The sequence below is a fragment of the Calidris pugnax genome, unplaced genomic scaffold, assembly GCF_001431845.1.
Source record: "Calidris pugnax isolate Ruff unplaced genomic scaffold, ASM143184v1 scaffold24, whole genome shotgun sequence".
In the NCBI taxonomy this organism is placed as follows: Eukaryota; Metazoa; Chordata; class Aves; order Charadriiformes; family Scolopacidae; genus Calidris; species Calidris pugnax.
Window position 1 is genome coordinate 33800654 of NW_015090922.1, and position 19259 is coordinate 33819912.

The window sequence follows — 19259 nt, forward strand, 5'->3', positions numbered from 1 at the left end:
CTCATCTCCATTTCAGGTCCTACATGATTAGTTTTAGACCATGAGCTCTGATTGTGGTTTTTTGTGCTCTTTTTTTTGGACTTTGCTAAGTCAAGAGCGTAAGGGGACTTTCCAGGATGCCTGTGACCTTACTTCACTATTGACATAAAGGAAGTGCTCCACAGCTTGCTGTTAAAATTAGTTGAATGTTATCTTAGTCAAATTGGAAGATCTCATGACGGCTTTTATAAGTAGAATTAATTCCAATGAATGCGCCACTTTCCCATGTTTTTTTCTGTTTTTCTTTTTTTCTCGCTGCTTACTCTTTCCCTTAGCAGGACATTTGGTAACAGTGGTGCTTAGAGGCTTTGCTTTGCAGTGATTGCATTGGTTAGGGAGAGACACAAAGCTGTTCAACACCAGATTGTTTTCATCTAATTTTTCAGCACTTCCAAGGAAACCTGGATCAGATATTTGTAACCATTGTTAGCTTGGCTTCGCCGACTATATTTTCTTTTGTATTGTTTTTAATAACAATTCTCTATACAAACTTCCTGTGCCCTGCAAGACCAGAGTCTGTAAAAAAAAAATACGTGGTAGTTTATTTACACATTAAGATAAAAGCCTGATTCTGTGGTTTTCTATCCTAAATCTGTAAACTTCAATATGCTTGGGCTTTTTTTTTAATGCAGATCAGCACTGGTCACCAGAACAGTAGTACAATGGCTATTAGTAAATAAACCCAAAAGTCTCAGAAAATAAAAATAAGATAAATTTGTTTGCTCATTTTGGGGTTGTATAGTGATTTTGGATAGTTTCAAAATCATAATAACCTTAGGTCCTCAGAAGAATGTTGTAAACTGGTTTGGATTTGTTGCTCTTCTTAAAAGTCTTGTATTTTTACTTTTGTACAGTAGGAAACTGTGGAGCTAATGAGACAGATACTGTTCAGTATCTCACCAGCATGATTCTTTCAAAAGTAGTAATAGTAACAGCAAAAGGGTTTGTGACATGATTTCTTCACTGTGTAGATCACTTGCTTCTCTCCTGTCCCCAGTCTGACAGCTGGGCTTCATTCTTCCCTTGTAATTGCTGCTGGTGCCTCTAAAGATTAGGACACACGCTGAACTCTTTGAGATGATCCATGACGTGGTTAACACAGAAGTTTTGAAACCAGTGTTTCTAATGTTTTTTGAATCATACAGGCCCTGGCATTTGCGAACTCCAGGCTCTCTCCTGTGATTTTGAATATTCCTGTGTCTTGTTTAATCTCTAAGGAATTGATTATAGCAATTCTTACCAAAACCAGAACTTGCAGGTCTCACAGTTCTGCTGTATTTTTTAGCTTGAAGCTTGCTCTGTCGTTTTGTTGTCTACTGTGCTGAAATTTGTAACACAGCGTAGGAGGTGCTGGAGAAGAAAGTTAACATTTTAGTTGGTGGACTTAGACCACAAATTCTAATCTCTGCTTATTTCGCAAGTTTTCTCTTTTTTTTGAGCAAGTTTCCCTTCTCCTTCCCCTGCTTCATCTCTCCCTCTCACGAATCCCCACACACCCATCCTGTTCTTCCTAACCGAGAAGTTTGCTGCCAGGAGAAACAGCGTTATGACAGCGATCCTGGCTCGCAAGCTCCTTTCAGCTTTCTGGATTCATTAATATACGTTGCAGGGAGAGAATTACGAGTGCTGTTAATGTGGTGGTAATGCAGAAGCCAGATGGCATTTGCAGAAGCCTGCGCGGCACTCCCTTCCTATGCAAAAGCAGAGTCACATTACACTGGAGCGAGCAGGGCTGCTGTGGCTTTGTTCAGTCGCAATTATGTGACTGCTGGAATTAGTATTAATGGATTTATGATGCCTACCCCTCACATGTTGAGTCAGTGCCATGCGATGGAGCCACAGAGGTTGTCGAAGGCAGGCTGGCTTTCTTGGCCTTCCTAAGTGCATCATCATTCTTGTGGTGAAATGAGTCCTTACCCACACCATATGTCACCTGTTAAGGTAGTATCCATTAAGTTTAAGTGCAATTCAAGACAGCTTTTTGGAATCTTGAAGTGTCGGTGCAAGGCTTTTGGTAGTACCAGCATTTGAAAATCAGATGTGAAAAATGTCCCAAAGTGGTTTTTCCTCAAAAAAGTTGTTTTTCTTCCTGAAATATCTGAGAGCTTAAGTAGTAATTAAATTTCTGTCATATCTAAAGCCAATTGCTTTTGTGGATTGCTTTGATCTTATACTATAGTCCCAGTGGCTGTAGCGATACCCAGTGTGCTCTGTGTGTGACACTTTAGAGAGGTTTAATGTCTGTCTTTATACAGACTTCTGCCACTGGTGGATTTATTATAATGGCAATTTTGCCCAAGGGGTTTGCATGTGTACTGCTGTTCTGAATGTGAATTCATTATAAACTGATTGCCTAACAGCAACTGCCACTGCAAGCCTCCGAAACAGCAGATGGGATGATCCTTTCTAAAGTTATGACTGTCCTCTGACACCAGAGGAGAGACTCTCTGGATGAGATGAGTACCTGGCCTCTTCAGAGACTTTTCTTTTTTCAGAGGTGGTTCTCTTTTTACAGCAGCATTCCTCTCTCCCTGCTACTCCCAGAATTTGTAAGGGAGAAACCAAGATAAATCCTGTTTCTCTTTCGCAATGGCCACTTTCATATGCCTGTATCATGCCCTAATTCTTACTCGCTCCTTAAGAGTCATAAAAAAGTGAAAAGCTCTGAGTGAGGCACAGGCTAAAGGGAACATCTGACACAGCAGTGTTCCCAGAGGCAGTTGGCAGCAACAGTAAAATGAATCTGGTTCAATATAGACTAAACAATCCACTATTTGAAAAAAAAATTTAAAAATTTAAAAATCCATTCCTTTGCTACCTGCTGTGAGACCTCAAAGAAGGATGTTCTGGCTGATGCCTGTGGCTTTACAGTTACGTCCTTAGGTTGGCACTGACGCTTTTGTTCCAGCCGTTCCAGCTGGAAGAGTTTTCTGCAGATACTTCGGTGAGCAACCATCACCTTTATTCCTCACCTCTGAAAGAGGCAAGTGCAGCATTTCTGTAACTATATCATTGCTGGCTTGAACATTGTCAGTGAAGGCAATGGGCAGTCATTTTTGTGGGACTTGCAATTCCCTGTGCCTGCACCAAGTCTGCTGTCCTGTTTCAGGCACAGGCGTGATTTGTACTGAGGGGCAGAAGTACAAAACTGTCCTGGCAAAATATCCCGGGGGTAACCTTTGCTGGGGAGAATGCAGTTCTTCAACCCTTTTTTTCTGCATGAGGAGTCAGCCTCAAACCTACTAACTCCTCTTAAGTTCTTCATGTGGTTCAAATGCCACAATGGTTTGCCTGTTCTGTAGCTTGTACCTGGGGATTAAAATTCTGTAGCAGTCTGTGTGGCAGCAGTGCTGCCAGTCTTGTGGCACAGCATCAGCATTGGACCTGCATGTCCATTTCTTACAAGCCAGGTGTGGTGCCATAACTTTCCATCCCTGCTCTGTTGTCTGACCTTTATAGAAATTCAGTGGAATTATTTCTCCTAATAAACATAAAAATGGGTAAAAATTGGGGTGTAATACAGAATTTCGCTATCTATAATGGGTTTAAAAAACATTTGAGTGAAATGTTGTCAAGTCCTATATGTAACTGTTCTAAAAAACCCTGTGAAGTTATGATTTGGTATAGAATGCTAGAGACCTTTTTCATAAGAGGCTAAGTTGTGTCATACCATATGTAGTAAAAACTTGATTAAGGGATCTTGATAATAGAATCTGTAATGTTATAGGAACATCTGTTTATTTACCTTACAGAAGAAAATAACTTCCCTGGTTTAGATCTTTGTATCAAAAAGCTCAAGTACTTTAGAATTCTTAACATAGAGAATGAAATAGAGTAACATTTTGCATGGTATAAAATGCGTTGTTTCCTCCACTTTAATTTTGACATGGAAATGTGGAGGTTTTTTCCACCAATCATATTTTTATCTTCCACAGATGGGTTTGGGCCCTTTAAAGAGGAAAATATTTTGCGTCTGTTAATGGCAGAATGTTAATGCATGTGTTTATACCAATGAAGATGGTATAAACAAACAAAATCGGAAAAATACATGAGTGGAAGTGAATATACTGACAGCTTAGGGAGTTGCAGAGTGAATTAGAGGCTCTCTGGACTCATTCAGAAAAAAGGCACTAGAATGCCCATTATCATGGGACTGCTGTTGGTTTGGGGTTTGGTTGGGTTTTTTAGGGCTCTTTTTTAAGGGCTTTTTTTGTCTTTATAAAGGGTTAATAGTTTCAAAAGGACAATTTTGTCTCCTGTTGCAGCTGTTTAAAATATCCTTGCAGCCTGCAAGGAGGAAAAAGGAGAAAAGGTTCGATACCTGGTTGACCTTGGAGATGGAGTCACAAAGTTTGATTCCATTCAAATCTTTGTCATAGATTTTCTTTTACCCCAAGCAAGGCACTCCAGTCTGCATTTGGGCTGTTCCCATAGCAACTCCAACCGGAGTCAGCTGCGTCTTTGGGTACTTTTCAGAATTGCCACCTATAGCATTATTGAGTGTCACGTACCATATTTACATATTCTTTAAAGACACATGCTCTTCAGTTGTGATTATATGATAATTTAGTATTTTATGTAATTGAAATTAAAGCAAGAAGTAGGCTTTTTATTATACAAGCTTTAAAATCAGATCCAAGCATAAAATGAAGGCTTGAATCCTGCAGGTAAGTCATCTGCCATGAGAGCGGTAAAGAGGGAGAGAAGCAAAGTCTAAGGTTCAGAATGGAGATAAGGGGATTTTGAAATTACCAGAACAAAGTGGAAAAGATAGGCAGTAGTTTGATCTTAATTCTTAAGAGGAATTTAAGAAAAGTGGCAATCTTCTAATAGCCTGGCTAGGGTGAAGTAGATATAGAAGTGTCAACCTAGTTATTTCTTCTCCTTTCTATCTTTCAAAACTTTGAAACTTGCACCTTGATTTATATATAGGATGAATTCGTTCCTTGAAGACCTTTCTTTTAATTTAGAACCTTAATTTTGCAAGCACTTGAGCATGTAAACAGATCTGTTGACCTCATACCAGTAAATTATCAATCAGATATGCACATGTAAATATTAGCAAAATTAGCAAAAGGTGGCATCTCTGTACTAATACCTCCAAATATTAAGTTGGTAAAGCTCTGTAACTGCAGTTTAAGAATTAAGAATTTCTGCTGGCAAGAATTCTTTCTCTGCTTGCAGTGTGTTTCTTTAGGGTTCTTTTTCTCTTTGCTTTTGTTTGGGTTTTTTCCTTCTTTTTTTTTTCTTTGCTTTGCTTTACATGCACTCTGGCTTACATCCCCTTTGCATTGGGCTAGGAGCGATGGTGTTTTGTGGTTGTGTCCCTTTCTTTATATTGCAAAAGAAACAGAATTTTTTTTTCACCTCTTCTGCATCCTCCTGTGTGTTGACCCCGTGACTCTGGATATGGGAGCTTCCTTGTGATAATAGGGAAATGTTTATAATTGCTTTTAAAGTACTGAAAAATTGAAATTGGATTAACTCTTATTAGACTTAATCCTAGTTGGCGCCTGAGCAGGGCTAATCAACTTTATTCATCCCTTTATGCCACATAGAGAACAATGGAGAAGAATATGGAAAATAAAAGACCAAGAAAAAGGCAGGAGAAAGAGACTTAATAGATCAGGATGAACATGAATTGGGATATGTACAGAATGGATAGAGTTCTTCTTCCCACTTTGAAGTAAGAAATTCTAAGGGAGGGCAACCACAGCATGTTTACTAGTCTTGTAAGAACTGAAAGATTACAATAACACAGACAGTAAAAGAAATAGCTGTAGTTGGTAACAATCTTGGGACAAGATGGGAGCCCGTCATCCTTGCTAGTCTTCCAAAAGAGGACAATACTTGAATAAAAATCTTCAAGATCTTTTATATCATTATTGGGGAATAACTAACAGTGTGTCTGTCTTTTGCCATCAGCCATCTTTCACATCCCACTTTCCTGCTGTACTTCTTCCATGTGCACATTGATATGGGACATGTATTTGGATTTCTCTCCCTCTTTTTTTTTGAGGGCTGTGATGCACTGGCATTTATTAACTCTAATATCAATCCTGCAGGTTTATCCATCAGCCGGCAGCGCTTTTTTTCCTGGAAAATGGAAATCAGAAAAGAGAAAGAGAAGTTAATTAGCAAAGTTGATTCTTTGATCTGAGCTGTCACAATATGGCCATCACAGATGGGACTCAGGAATGTGAACGGCAGATTTACTTTGCCTTACTCAATGTAATCTGACTGGCAAACACAAGAATCAAACCTATTTTGAATGAAACGTTTTTAAATGTGCTTGCTTAAGCATCCTTTCAAATACAATTAAAGCTAGAATGTTTTATGAAAGTTCTCAATAGCTTCAGAATGAATATTGTAATTACAGAATGGAAGATCAGAGATCAGTTTGTTTTCAACAATTTTTTCTTCTGTAACCTTAAGGAGGCATAAAAATGGATTTGACGTGGCCAGACTTCCATAGCACGGATAAGTGTGCAATTACAATTGTAACTGCTGTATGAGGTTATACCTCCTGGTGTTTGGACCTGAGCTGGTTTGCACCGGGTCTGCTTGCGTGTTGGAGGCATAAGGACAGGAGCTGCAACTGTTTTCAGATAAGCATCTGATTTGTTTAACTGATGACTATGCTGTTTTATTTGGGTTGATTGATCATCAGACTCTTCCGTTTCTGTTTTTTTTTTTACAAGCCCTTGCTTGTATCTATTTTCAGAGTGGTGATTATTATCAGGATGGTTTAGAGACAGCAAAAGTGTCTTTTTAGTACTTTGTTTTAAAGTGGTGAAGCTCAGGGCAAAGAATAGGTAGTTGTCCAAAGTCATACAGTAGCTCAGCTAGAGAACCAGAGCTTCACTGATGCTTCCCTCCCTCTCTCTTGCCCCCCGCCCCTTTTCCCTCTGTCTCTCCACCCATCGCTTCTCCAGCTGTATCCTTACTTCTTTTTGCTTTCTTCCCCAGCTGAAGAAAGCTTTCATGTGGTCTCAGATTCTTAGCTACTTTTCCACTGTTTCCAACTACCAATTGTAGCCGTGCAAGCAGCTGTTTTAAGATGCAGGACTACATCTTGAGGATGGGGAGGTACAAGACGCCCCTCCTTTCCTGCTCCTGGGAACCGATGGAGATTACTGAGGAGGTGTCTGGAAGTATAAAAACCTTTAAGGGATTTCAGTTATTGAATTTCTTCTTTTGCAAAAGAACTTTGTTTACATCTACATCAAGTTCCTGTCACAATCTTTGCTGATTAATGTGTTTGAGACAGCCAGTAAACCTCCTGGCACTCTACACATATACATTGCTCTACTAGAGTATAGATAGATGTATGAATGCTAGAAAACATTCACGGTCAGGCAGGAAGTTTTGTTTGCTCTTATAATGTGTTAGATGAAGACAACATCTGTAATGTGTTTCTTTAGACAGATGGTAGATCAGAGAATAAAATATGTTTAATTTCTAAGGGGAGGAGAAATGAGTAAGATGAATTGAAATCACAAGCACTTCTTTTCTTTTCAGTGTTTACTATGAACTTCAGATTATATATAATACATCCTGCTGTTTTATGTCTTCCTCTCCATATATTGCAGGCCAGGGCGTACAGTAGTTTAATTGTAAAAATGGGCTTGTGGTAATTGTAGTCATTTAGCTGCAGTTTAAGGATGTAGGTTTTATTTAAAAACTTCCATTGCATATGACCTAAAGCACTACACAGAGTTTGAATGTCACTGGGCTGTGTAAGGCTTCTGCAAAGTTTTATTTCAAAGAGGAAAGAGACAACATACCTAAGGCTGAATTTGTGCAATTTCTGAGCAGGAAGCAATTTCTAGTGCATTTGAGAAAGTTGCACTGTGTGAAACGCGTGGGAGAATAGCAGAGAGTTAGTTACCTTCAGTGCTGCAAAAACATGCAGAGAACTTAGTGTTTATAGCTCTACGTCCTGTTTCATAGTCAAGGATGGCTTTCAAACTCCTTGTCTCACACTTAAGAAATCTAGATCTTTTATACTGATGTTAATAGAGTTAATAGAGTTGCAGGTGTTCCCCGCTGCATCCCTTTTCGGAGTCACCCAAGAAAGTCAGGCTATGTGCTCTGTCCTAGTGCTTCAGAGTACTGAGAATAAGCTCTCCCTCCCTTTATTTAGAGAACTAAGATGTTTGGATTTTCTTGCTGATATTTCAGGACATCCAAGCTGAGATTGATGCCCACAATGACATCTTTAAAAGCATTGATGGAAACAGACAGAAGATGGTGAAAGCCTTGGGAAACTCTGAGGAAGCTGCCCTGCTCCAGCACCGGCTTGATGACATGAACCAGCGCTGGAATGACCTGAAGGCCAAGTCAGCTAACATCAGGTAAGGAAGGAAAACATCAAGGCATGGATGGGGCACAGTTGCTGTCTTCTGAAAGGCTTGAGAAATATGACCACAGCATTGCAGTGAAATCTGCATTTTCTTCTGTAAAGGACCCCTGAGCACAAATATAAAAACTTGGTGCACTTGCTTACCATGCAGCCTTAACTACTTGTTCTCTCTCCAGAGCTGTGAAGTTATAATTTACCAATCTGTGCTAAATTTTCCAGAAAGCATGTTGAATCTTTCCTTATTGTAAATGGATAACAATGTCAATGAAGTAATTCTGTGAATCTACAGTTACTGTGAGGAGGAATCAGGGGTTTGTTGTTGGTTTGCCTTTTTTTTAATACTGAAATGAAAAATTTTATAGGACATGCTTCTGAAGTGTCTTGATCCATATTAATAGTATTTTTTTTTTAATTGCTGCTTATTCAATTAAGAAATGTGTTAAAGTACATATTGATCAAGGAATGCATTGTACAGTTTTTTGACCCTACCAGTGTCAAGCTCACTGACTGTTGAAGTGTAGTCATTCTAAAAATCTGCCATCTCATTTTGGATGTAGGTTATACCATATTTATTAATGTGAATAAAATTCCACATTAAAATAAATTACATAGAGAAGAATTTCTAGAGCTTTTAATTGGAAGTTCTTGCTTATTGAATAGGGGAAACTGTTCTTTTAATAGAACAGAACAATGTGAAACATTCATATGAATTTTCCAGAGGCCAGAAAAATGAGTTGAGCTTGGAATTCAGGCACAAGAGTTTGAAAGAGTGAGATAGAGGGGAAAATGTGACATTTACTTTTCATCTGCATTTATTCCATCACCAACCTGCTAAACAGGTGAAATGGGTAAATCAGCTCCAGGAAAGCTTACAGGCAGAGCTGGCAGCAGAGGAACCAATCCGTTTGGTGTGTGTGCCTGCAGAGACTGGCCCCACCACACAAGTAGTTTAATGCAAGAGCTATTAAACTTGGGCTATTATGAGCTCTACTCGCAAATAAGTCAATGTGAGAGGAAGAACAAAAAATGCTCATAAGATAATAACTTAGCAACTGTGGAATTCTAGCAAGAACAATTCAGTTGCTTGGCCTTTACTGGGATTGATCATAATTTGGGAGAAATTGATGGCCAAAAAAAGGGCCTCCAAGCCATTTACCCTGGCCAGCTCCGAGTTCCAACGCAGCAATACAGAGACAGTGATTGTGCAGTGAATGTTAAAAAAAATGGGAGTACCGGGTTTTCTGAATATGAACCCATCTTTTTAGTTCTGCATAGATATAGCACGTGCATCCTACTGGGCAGCATTAATATTTGTGTTACTCTGCTGGTGCCTGCAGTGCTGCAGTCCCACGTGTCACTGAGCTACAAGTAGAAGATAGGCAGGGACGAGAATACTGGAGCAAATACAAGAGAAGTAAATTAACCTCTCAAATCTCAGTCGCCACCAAAAGGAGCGTAGCATTTCCAAGTCTGTGCATTTTGCCCTGTTCTTTGATTGCAGTTCACTTTTCTAACTCACACAAGAGTGATGAAAGCCTTCATAGGGAAATAACAAAGCACAGAACTGATATGAAGTCAGTGTGTTGAGGTAGCTGTTTGTCCTCAGCTTTTGCTTTCTTGCTGTACCTTATTTCAAGGATGAATTGGAAAGCAAAACTGTATGGATGAGTCTTGTGAGAACAGCACATAACCGTGTTAGATGCTAGGACTGATGATTGAAAAATCTGATTGTTTTGTTCTGGGGTTTAGCTTGGGATAGTGCTTCTAAATTAAGGTTTCTGTAAGTTTTATAGAATATTTTCAGCTATATGCACATTCTGATTATGTTGATTTCTAGTTGCTGCTCTCCCTTTGGGACAGTATGAGTTTTTCTTCATCACTTCATTCCTCAGAGCTGATGATGGTAGTCACTGCATTGACTTTACTTCCCTGCTACTGGAACTAAAGGGAGTTCCAAAGTGAAAAAGCAGCACTCTTGTGACATATTTTTAAATACACAGAAACTACTTAAACCTGTACTTGTACTGACTATGACACCACCTGAGAAGACTATAGCTCTCCTTGAAATTACTTACAGAATTATTCATGCTTCTTTCTTTTTCCCTCTTTATTATTCCCAGGAAAAAACAAAACAAAACAAAACAAGCTGTAGATTTGTGCAGGTCTGCCTTTTAAAGTCAAAGGTTTAGGAGAGATTCTTTTCTCTTGGGGCAAGGAGGTATGAGGGTGTTAGTGTTTGGAGGAGGGTAGAGGTAAAAGTGTGGGAGAAACAGAGAAGGATTCTCTATATTTAGACCACCCACAGATCTTTTTTATTCCACGTGTTCCCTTGTCACTCAGCAGGAAAAGTGTTATCTCCATAGCAGAAGCACAAGCTGAGGAGGTCTCCAGCTGTGAAGAGAGCTTCTCAGGGTCAACAGAAGGGGAATTATGTCAGAGTTGCTGTTCTTCTGGATGATTTTATTCAGCCTGGGTGGAGGGGCCTGCTCTCAGTCTGGTCAGCTGGGTGGGAGCATCTGTGTTTCTCAGGCTCATCCAGGATTCCCTTCAGAGTGCTTCTGAATCTGAGGTGGTTGATGCTGGGGAATATTGTTGCTTCAACCAGTGCTCAAAAACAGTCAGTCATTTATAACTGGCCTGTATTTTTATCAGAGCAGATTCTTAAACCACCACTTGACCTGGCGAATCCCTAGAGATTGCCAGTTCATTTGTCACAGGAGCACAGACACCTGAAGGTTTGTTTGCAGGTTGTGTATTGGTAAAAGTACTGATTCCAAAACAAAGGCCAGAAATCCTGTCTTTGAAAGCAAAGAAGCCCAAGAAACATTTCAGAACTTCAACATAGCTCATCATCTCTCTTTGATAATGTCTGTATGACAAATGTAAATGTGATACTAAAACTTGACACTGAAATGCACATTGAAGCGTGTCGTGGTTCCCTTGCTCCTGTGCAGCATTTGCTTTGAATGGGGTTTACTGAATGCATGTCTCCACCCCCCAGGAGAATTGAATGCTTGTGTCCACTCTTCAGCTGCTTCTGAATCTCGCTTCTATTTTCAGTATTGCTCCTGATAAGATTAGTAGGGTAACATTCAGGAAAAATCCAGGCTCATGTGATATATTTTCCCCTGTGTATTTCTTTTCCCCTTAACGTCTTTCTGACCTTTCAAGAGAGAGGATAGCTCACTTCGTGTTCAGAGAAGAATTTTAAAGTGCCTGTTAGTGTAGCCTGTTTCCTCTCCACCCCTTATTGCTCTATACCCACAAGTTTAGCTTGCACTGGAGTTTGAAACTATATGCTAGTGGTATTTTGCTATTGTCATTAATCTGGCGTGCACATGGGTACTCATTAGTGGCAAGTTACAATGCATTTAATCTAGTATCATATGCCACATCATTTGCATTAATATCAGATTAGTTTTTCACTTAATATTATTGTACTGTATGTTAAATGAACAGTGAGTCATCCTTAAATTGTCCTTTAACTAGTTGCAGGAGTTTTTTCCCCACCCGGACAAAACTCCAATTCATTTTGTATACAGGAATTCTGCTAAATAATTAGTGCAGAATCTTGAAGCCTCAGAGAGTGCTAGTTTTTAGAGATGAGAGCTGCTTATATGTGCTAGATGCAGTAATAAATTACAATGAACAGAGATTTCACTGTCAAATACACATGAAGATTCATGAAGATGCTTTATTTTTGTAACAATCTGTGAGTCTAACACCAAAACTGTAAATTTGAATATGTGCTGCCTTGGCTTAGATGGGAGGGCAATGTCTCTCCCCTTCCTGATTAATAGGGAGTATAACTCTGTTTTCACTTCCAGGAAGGAGGGATGGTTCTGGGTACAGAAGCTGCTGTATATGCAATGCTTTGCAGCTTGGTATTTCTGAGGGCATTTTTGATGACATGCCAAGCTAGTGGTGGAAAGAGAAGGTCCAGATTGTATGTGGACTGGCCTGTGCTGTTGGGAGCGTGCCCCTGTGTGTAGCTGGGGTCTGCAGGGGCCAACTATAGTGAATGATCCAGCTGAGAAGCAGGTACCTTGTGCCCTAACTCACCATGGAGTTAATACCATCTGCACAGGAGGAACAAGTTGGTTGCCTTGAAAGTAGTTCTGGTTAGTGAGTAGTAAAGAACTGAAAAGAGACCAGGGAGCTGAGACAGTACGTTTCACTCAGGAGCTGCTGGTCTGCAAACCAAGGCTGGCAGGATGCCCTTCCCTGGTACACATATAACCACAAATGCAATAGCTCGCTGGTAATTCACTGCAGGGCAGGATGCTGGCTCAGCTGTTCGAGCCTGGGCTGCGAGCAGCTGGCTTGAATTCAGTGTTGAGAGAATGGTATCAGTGAGAGCATTAAGGGACCATAGAAAGCATGATGCACAAAACTATAGGCAGTAAAATGCCACTTCTAGCAAGTACTTAAACTTTTTCTTTTCCCCCCAAGTAGTTACCTAAGTGTTTTCCTGAATGGAGACAGGCTCTTTCCTGAAGGGAGCATAGGTTCTTCTTCCTAAAGGTAGTTAGTTTATCCTTTTCAGATACATGATTTTTTTTCTTTTCTTTGTATCTTCTTCCCCTCATACGCTCTTACTGACTGCTGTTTCGGTTTTTGGTTAGAAGTTGTTGTTTACTGGTATAAACTAAGTACGTGCTGGTCTCAAATCCATAGCACAGAATGACTGCAGTAAAAGAAGGGTAGCTGGTCCCTGTCAGAGATTTCCCTGCAGCTGTGTAGGCACTGCAGGGAGAAGCCGTCAAGTCAAGGTATTTTTGAAAATGATGGAAAAGGTATCGTGGAATCTGGGGTCTTGTCAATTAAACTGAGGGACAGATTCACTGCATTAATTCTCTCGTAACTCACCATCGATTAAAGGTGATGTATCAAGTAACCCGTGTCACTGATACCTTCAGCAGCACAGGCAATTTACTGGTGATCGCTGCTGGGAGAACTTGTTGCTTTCACTGCTGGAGAATCAAGGTCCTGGCATGAAAGGGTTCACTTTTGCAGTGCTTTAGCTCACAAAATGAAGATTTTACTTCATGCACTGCAGTGGTGGGGTCACAACAAAATCCAGCATTCCTTTATGTTGCTTAGACGTGCAGTGTTCAAGGCTTTGGATAAGTTAAAGCATCAGGTACATATTTGTCAGTTTCCCCATTTTTCTTCTGCTGCTTTGATTTGTTGTGCAAAGTCTTTTGAAGTAGAGGGTTTTTTAACACAACATTGCTTTTCGGTTAAACACTTGAAATATCCCTATCTTAATGATAGAACAATTTTTTTTATTTATTGCATTCCCCTGCTGTTTTTGCTTTAAAGATGCTTTAATGTTGTTTCACAGGGCTCACTTGGAGGCCAGTGCAGAGAAATGGAACAGATTGCTGACATCCCTGGAAGAGTTAATCAAATGGCTGAATGTCAAAGATGAAGAACTGAAAAAGCAAATGCCCATTGGCGGGGATGTCCCAACCTTACAGCAACAGTATGACCACTGCAAAGTAAGTTGCTTAAGTTTTATAGCTAAATATGCTACTTTGAATAATAGAATGAAAAAGATTTGAGTACGGGAGAAATGATGAACGCTTCCTAGTGACTAATTTATAGAAAATAGCTCTAGGTCTCCACCCTTTTGTTTCCCCACCTTGCCCAGTAAAGCACAATTGAGATACCCTCTATGAAGTTTCATCTAAAGGATGTCTGGTACATGTGTTCAGTCCAAACACATTTTTTAATGTTTACTGATGTTTTTGGATTCCTACCAGGTAGTACTGCTATTCCACTAATTTAGTTTAAGTCGAGTAAGACATACAAAAGTAAGAACTGAACAAGAATTGTGAACGCAATGTTGAATGTAAATCCAGTTAAAATTGGCTGGATTTCTACATGTTACTAAATTGTCCAGTAATAGCAGCCCCCTACCCCATGCAGATTTATACTGCAAAGATGACTCAAAACTGTTTTTGAGAACTAATACTTATGAATGCCTTGTACTGTTTTAACTGTAACATGCTATTCCAGCACTCTGGTTTCCCTAGTTCCTAGTAGCTTTGTACGTAATAGGGTGTTGATTCCTAGGTGTAAGGTAGAGTCTGTCTCACTAACTCTGATCAATAACCAAGTTCGGACATATTTGCCATTGGAAAAATTCATTCTAGTAAAGCTGGTTCCATCTTAACGTATTTGTTCTGTGTGGTGTAAACAGGGAAAGAGAATAAATGCAGCTTTATATAGCTAATTGCATAACAACTGCGTTCCACTCCAAGACAACCAAGACAACATTTTTGTCTTTTCTGCTGTGGTGTTGAGTGAGGACAACAATTGAATTTGGGAAAACACTTAGTAATACAGAAATATTCACTTAGAATTCTGCGAGGAACTACAGAAGAAAGTAGCCTGACAGGAGCGGCACTTTTGAGACTTAAATCCAAAATAGAAGAGCTTAAGGAAATCTGCATATATTTTTCCTAAATTTAGCCTTTTAAAGCAAAGTTATTAGCATAAACTCAGGATCTTTGTTTCTTGAGAGTTCATCTCTTCCTGTTCTTATCCACTTAAATCATCATGCTCAGTTTGTAGGCACATCTGCTGTGAATGTTTTGTAATGATCAAATGGTGGATTACTAGTGCCAAAGAGCAATAAAAGACTGGAACAGATCCAAATACGTTTTGAAGGAGGTCAGTGGGAGGTGATAGATCTAAAGGTCATTTTCCAAGGGCTTGTTTGTGTCTCATGTTAGATTATAGTATAATAATGAAAAATAATGCCTCTAGCGCATCTCTTTTGAAGACCTCAAATCTATTTATGAAAATGGTAGCTTTTATACATCGTTCTGAAGTAGAAAAATATGGGAACACTGATACTAATTTGGGTCACTAGTGAACTGCAGCAGTGTGAAGGAGAGAATGCTTCCAAGTTGTTTAGTCCTTGCCCTTTTGTTTAAAGAATAACATATTTTGTTATGTGTTGAGGTTAAAACTCTAATATGTGCATTCAGGAGTTTTAGAGATTCTTCTTTCATTTTTCAAAAAGGCAGTGTTCTTGCAGTGTCACTGTGAGTGTCGGGTATAGATGTCCCAGTCCAGTGTTTAATATGAGCTGCATTAGTGGTCTGCAACAGCACAAAGTTAAAGCAACCCTGTGCATCGCTTTGGTTTTTGTACACCTATGCAAGCAAGAGCACAGTGTTCAATTGTCCATATTTCTTAGATGAGGACTGGATGATTATTTGCTAGCAGTTATTTTGGTAGGGCCCAAGAGATTCCTGTATATGGGTAGGGACTCTTTATCAGGGAGGGGAGCGATAGGATGAGGGGTAAGGGTTTTAAACTGAAAGAGGGGAGATTTAGGTTAGATATTAGGAAGAAATTCTTTACTGTGAGGGTGGTGAGACACTGGAACAGGTTGCCTGGAGAAGCTGTGGATGCTCCATCCCTGGAAGTGCTCGAGACCAGGCTGGATGGGGCTTTGAGCAACCTGCTCTAATGGGAGGTGTCCCTGCCCATGGCAGGGGAGTTGGAACTCGATGATCTTCCAACTCTGACTGTTCTGTGATTCTATATATCGCGTGATGATACTGTGCCATACCAAACATGAATTATTAGCACGTGGCATTTTCATTTTCTCTTGAAGTGTTGCTTATTAGTTACTGCCAGAAGAAGAGAGCTGGACCACAGCTGTCCATTGGTTTGATTCTCCATGGAAGAATCACTGCAGTTTCTTAGCATGAACTGTTCATTCCTCACTGAAGCTGCAGTTTACTAAAAAACTGCATCAAGCTGAAAAGTTGTGTTTTTTCAGGTAGAAAATGAAAAGCGGACAGAAAAAAACTACCAAAATCCAAACCCCATTGGAGGTCCTTCTTGTGTTTCCTCAACATAGTTAAGTGATTGGTCAGTGTGGTTGGAATGTTGAATAGAGATGGCCTTGATTGAGGAACTCATAAGTTTTATGCCTGTTATTTTTTTCTGTTTTTTTTTTTTTTTTTTTTTTTCTTTTCAAAACCTTATATCAAATCTGCCCTTTCAACGGATTCGTTGTAAAATAACTATGTGATTCCACGCTCTCAGTCACTCTGGGCCTTGTGGGGGTATCACTGGCCGGTGTCACTTGCTTTGCATTTAAGGTGCTCCTTTTAGAATATGTATCCTGTGTCAAGCTGAACATTTTCAGTGGAGATTTGAGGTGCAACTGCATCAGATAAACATGGCAGAGATATGACTTAATTTCTTTTACTTGTAAGGATACTTGTTGAACTTCTGCAGCACCACATCAGCTGGCCTTTAAAAGGTTTTCCCCAGGCTTCCCTGAGCTGGGGTTGGGTGCCTCTGCTCTCCCCTTACCTTTAGTTTCACATCTGAATGTTGCTTTGAAGTTGACCTTGTGCAAATTGAGCAGTTCAATACCTCACTTTATCTCCACTTCTCTGTGATCCCTTTGCTGTTATTTCCAGCTTGCTTACCTGATCTTGTCCTTGCTGGTACTTCAAAATGTAAGTGGTGAAACAGTGGCTCAGCTCTGTAAAATATGTGCCCATGATAGTCTCATCTCCTGCCCTTTATTTTTCTGGGTCCTCAGTCCTTGTATTAAAATTGCTTTTTACCTCTAGTTATTCAATAATCATTCTCCTTATTGACCTACTCCCCCCCCCCTCAAATACATGAAATGATTACTTGTTTGCTTCAGCTTAATGGCACTAATTTTATTGCTCTTTGCCTCTCTTAGTATCTCCCCCACTCAGTGGTTGGCTTCAGCAGTGCTAAATAAATAAATACGGTACTATGTGACAGCCTGGGTTAGCTCACATTGTTTGTGTGCTACTGAGGTCTGTTTGGACAGGAGGAAATAGGGTTTGCAATTTGATTTTTAAAAATGTTTTTATTTTAAATATCAATCATTCTGCTGTGCTTTAAAAACAAACACCCACAGCAATGTTAGTCACCTGAATCAGGGCTACAGGGCTACAGATTTATTGTATATTTTCCAGATTAACAGATATCTTTCAGGATGTAGCAAGTATTTATAAATTTTGGACTGATTTTTGTGTTGTTCAGCCAAACTTCCATCATCTGTAGTAGTTCATAGTCTTATCACATACTAAATGCTAAACACAGTCAATCAGGGAGCACATCCTGTCTGGGTGTTGAATTGTACTCTGCATCTTGCAGGGGGCAGGGCAAGAGGAAGCTTAAGTAAGGGAGCATGAATTTCCTATTATAATTATTCTCAAAATTTCTTTGTCTTTGAGAATGGGCTGTGGTGGCAGTCCCAAGAATATTGGAAAATTCATAAATGCTTCAGGACACTGAGAGGAAGTTTAAAAGTACCTGCGTTGACAAGTCATCTGTATGAAGTGTACCTGTAGCTGAGGCTACATTAACACTCTAGAAGTGTAGAAAACTCATCTGCAAAGGTACTGAAACAGGGAAAGGCTTATAGCGAAAAGAAAGTGAAGGCAGCTGCCTTTTCAGAGTTTGGCAGTGTTTTTCCCATAATTCCAGTTTCTCACTTGTCCTTACCAGCTCAGGTTTTCCCTTTCATTCTATTCTTTCCCAGTCTTCCTTATGAATATTCATTTAGGATTTTAAAATGCGTGATGCAAAGTTTGATCAGCTGCATAGACCACACACAAAAAAGAAACCCACAACAAAACCACCACCAACAAAACCACTACCCCACTCCACCCTCCAAAATCCCAAAAGACCACCCATATGTGGATAACTTCCTCTGCCAAAAACGAAAAGCTGCAGAAGTACCATGGAACATCAGTGGGCTGGTTTTGTGCATATGGAAATACCTAGAGTCACGCCTGTGTACAAGAGGAGGCGATGCAGATGCTGACACCTCCTTCTCGGGAGATGCACGGAGAGCTTTGCATCTTGCTTTTCTGCTGGAAGAGTTCCTGACTGTAGCTTTTTGAAAGTGTGCTTTTGCTACAATACAAAGACTGCCTTAATGATATAAATCACTGTGGTTTAGCTTTCAGAGAAAGAACAGGATGTTTCAAGTTAAGCAGAAATGGGTACCCTCTCGCATAAATCCTGTTGGCATCTGTCTGCATAAATGAACAAGTGTCTAGCTAATACTAAATAATGCATGCATCTTGGATCACAGAGATACTTAGCTTCGTTTGAGCTCAGAATGAATTGGCCAAGGACCTGTGAATGTTTGATTGGTAATTTTATGTCTATGGATGGGTCATTAATACTTGAGATATTCTTCAGACTTTTGGGGGTTGCTGTCTATGTATCTCATGTTTCAGATTCGGTTTGTTAAAGTAATCAAATGCTGAAAGTTGCAAGTATTTCTTTCTGTTTTACTTAGCTGTTGCAACTTTATCAAAATTGTTAGCATAGCCAACTGGAAACTGTTTTATACTCGTTGTTACCCTTCAGGGTGCCTGTGATTCCATTGTTCTCTTTACCAGCAGGAAAAGTCTGTGAGGAAAAAGCATTTTTTCTAGCCTTAACTTTTTTATGCTCTTTCAGCGTACCTGCCTGACTTAAGGCAGTGGACTTTAATTAATTCCTACCTAATTATCCTAGATTTATTTTCTTGGGTATTTTCTATATTAAAATATTTTTCCATGTTAGAAATTATTAACTGTAAGAATCAAAAGATGAGTATTATGATATTAGTGCTGCCATAGTCTATGCTTTTAATTATATTTTAGACAGGACTTCATTACTTTGTTGTGCATCTCATCACATAAGACCTGAAGCATGCAGAATATCTGTGCTGTGTAGAGGTGGTCGGCTACATTGCTTAAATATTAATTTTGACTGAGATGTGAGCTGTAAGGGGATGAGAAAGGAGAATTAGACAGTCTGTGGTTGGAACAGGAGGATCAAT

At 39.6% G+C, this 19259-nt stretch overlaps 1 protein-coding gene across 6 annotated transcripts in view; it reads left to right on the forward strand.

Moving 5' to 3' along the window:
• The window catches only part of UTRN (utrophin), a 379666-nt gene that overhangs the window by 247217 nt on the left and 113190 nt on the right, over positions 1–19259 (forward strand). For all 6 annotated transcript variants that reach the window (XM_014950829.1, XM_014950828.1, XM_014950830.1 and 3 more), the window contains 2 exons: positions 8224–8396; positions 13752–13908. In XM_014950829.1, the coding sequence (XP_014806315.1) occupies positions 8224–8396; positions 13752–13908 (330 nt within the window). The remainder of the gene's footprint in view (positions 1–8223; positions 8397–13751; positions 13909–19259) is intronic.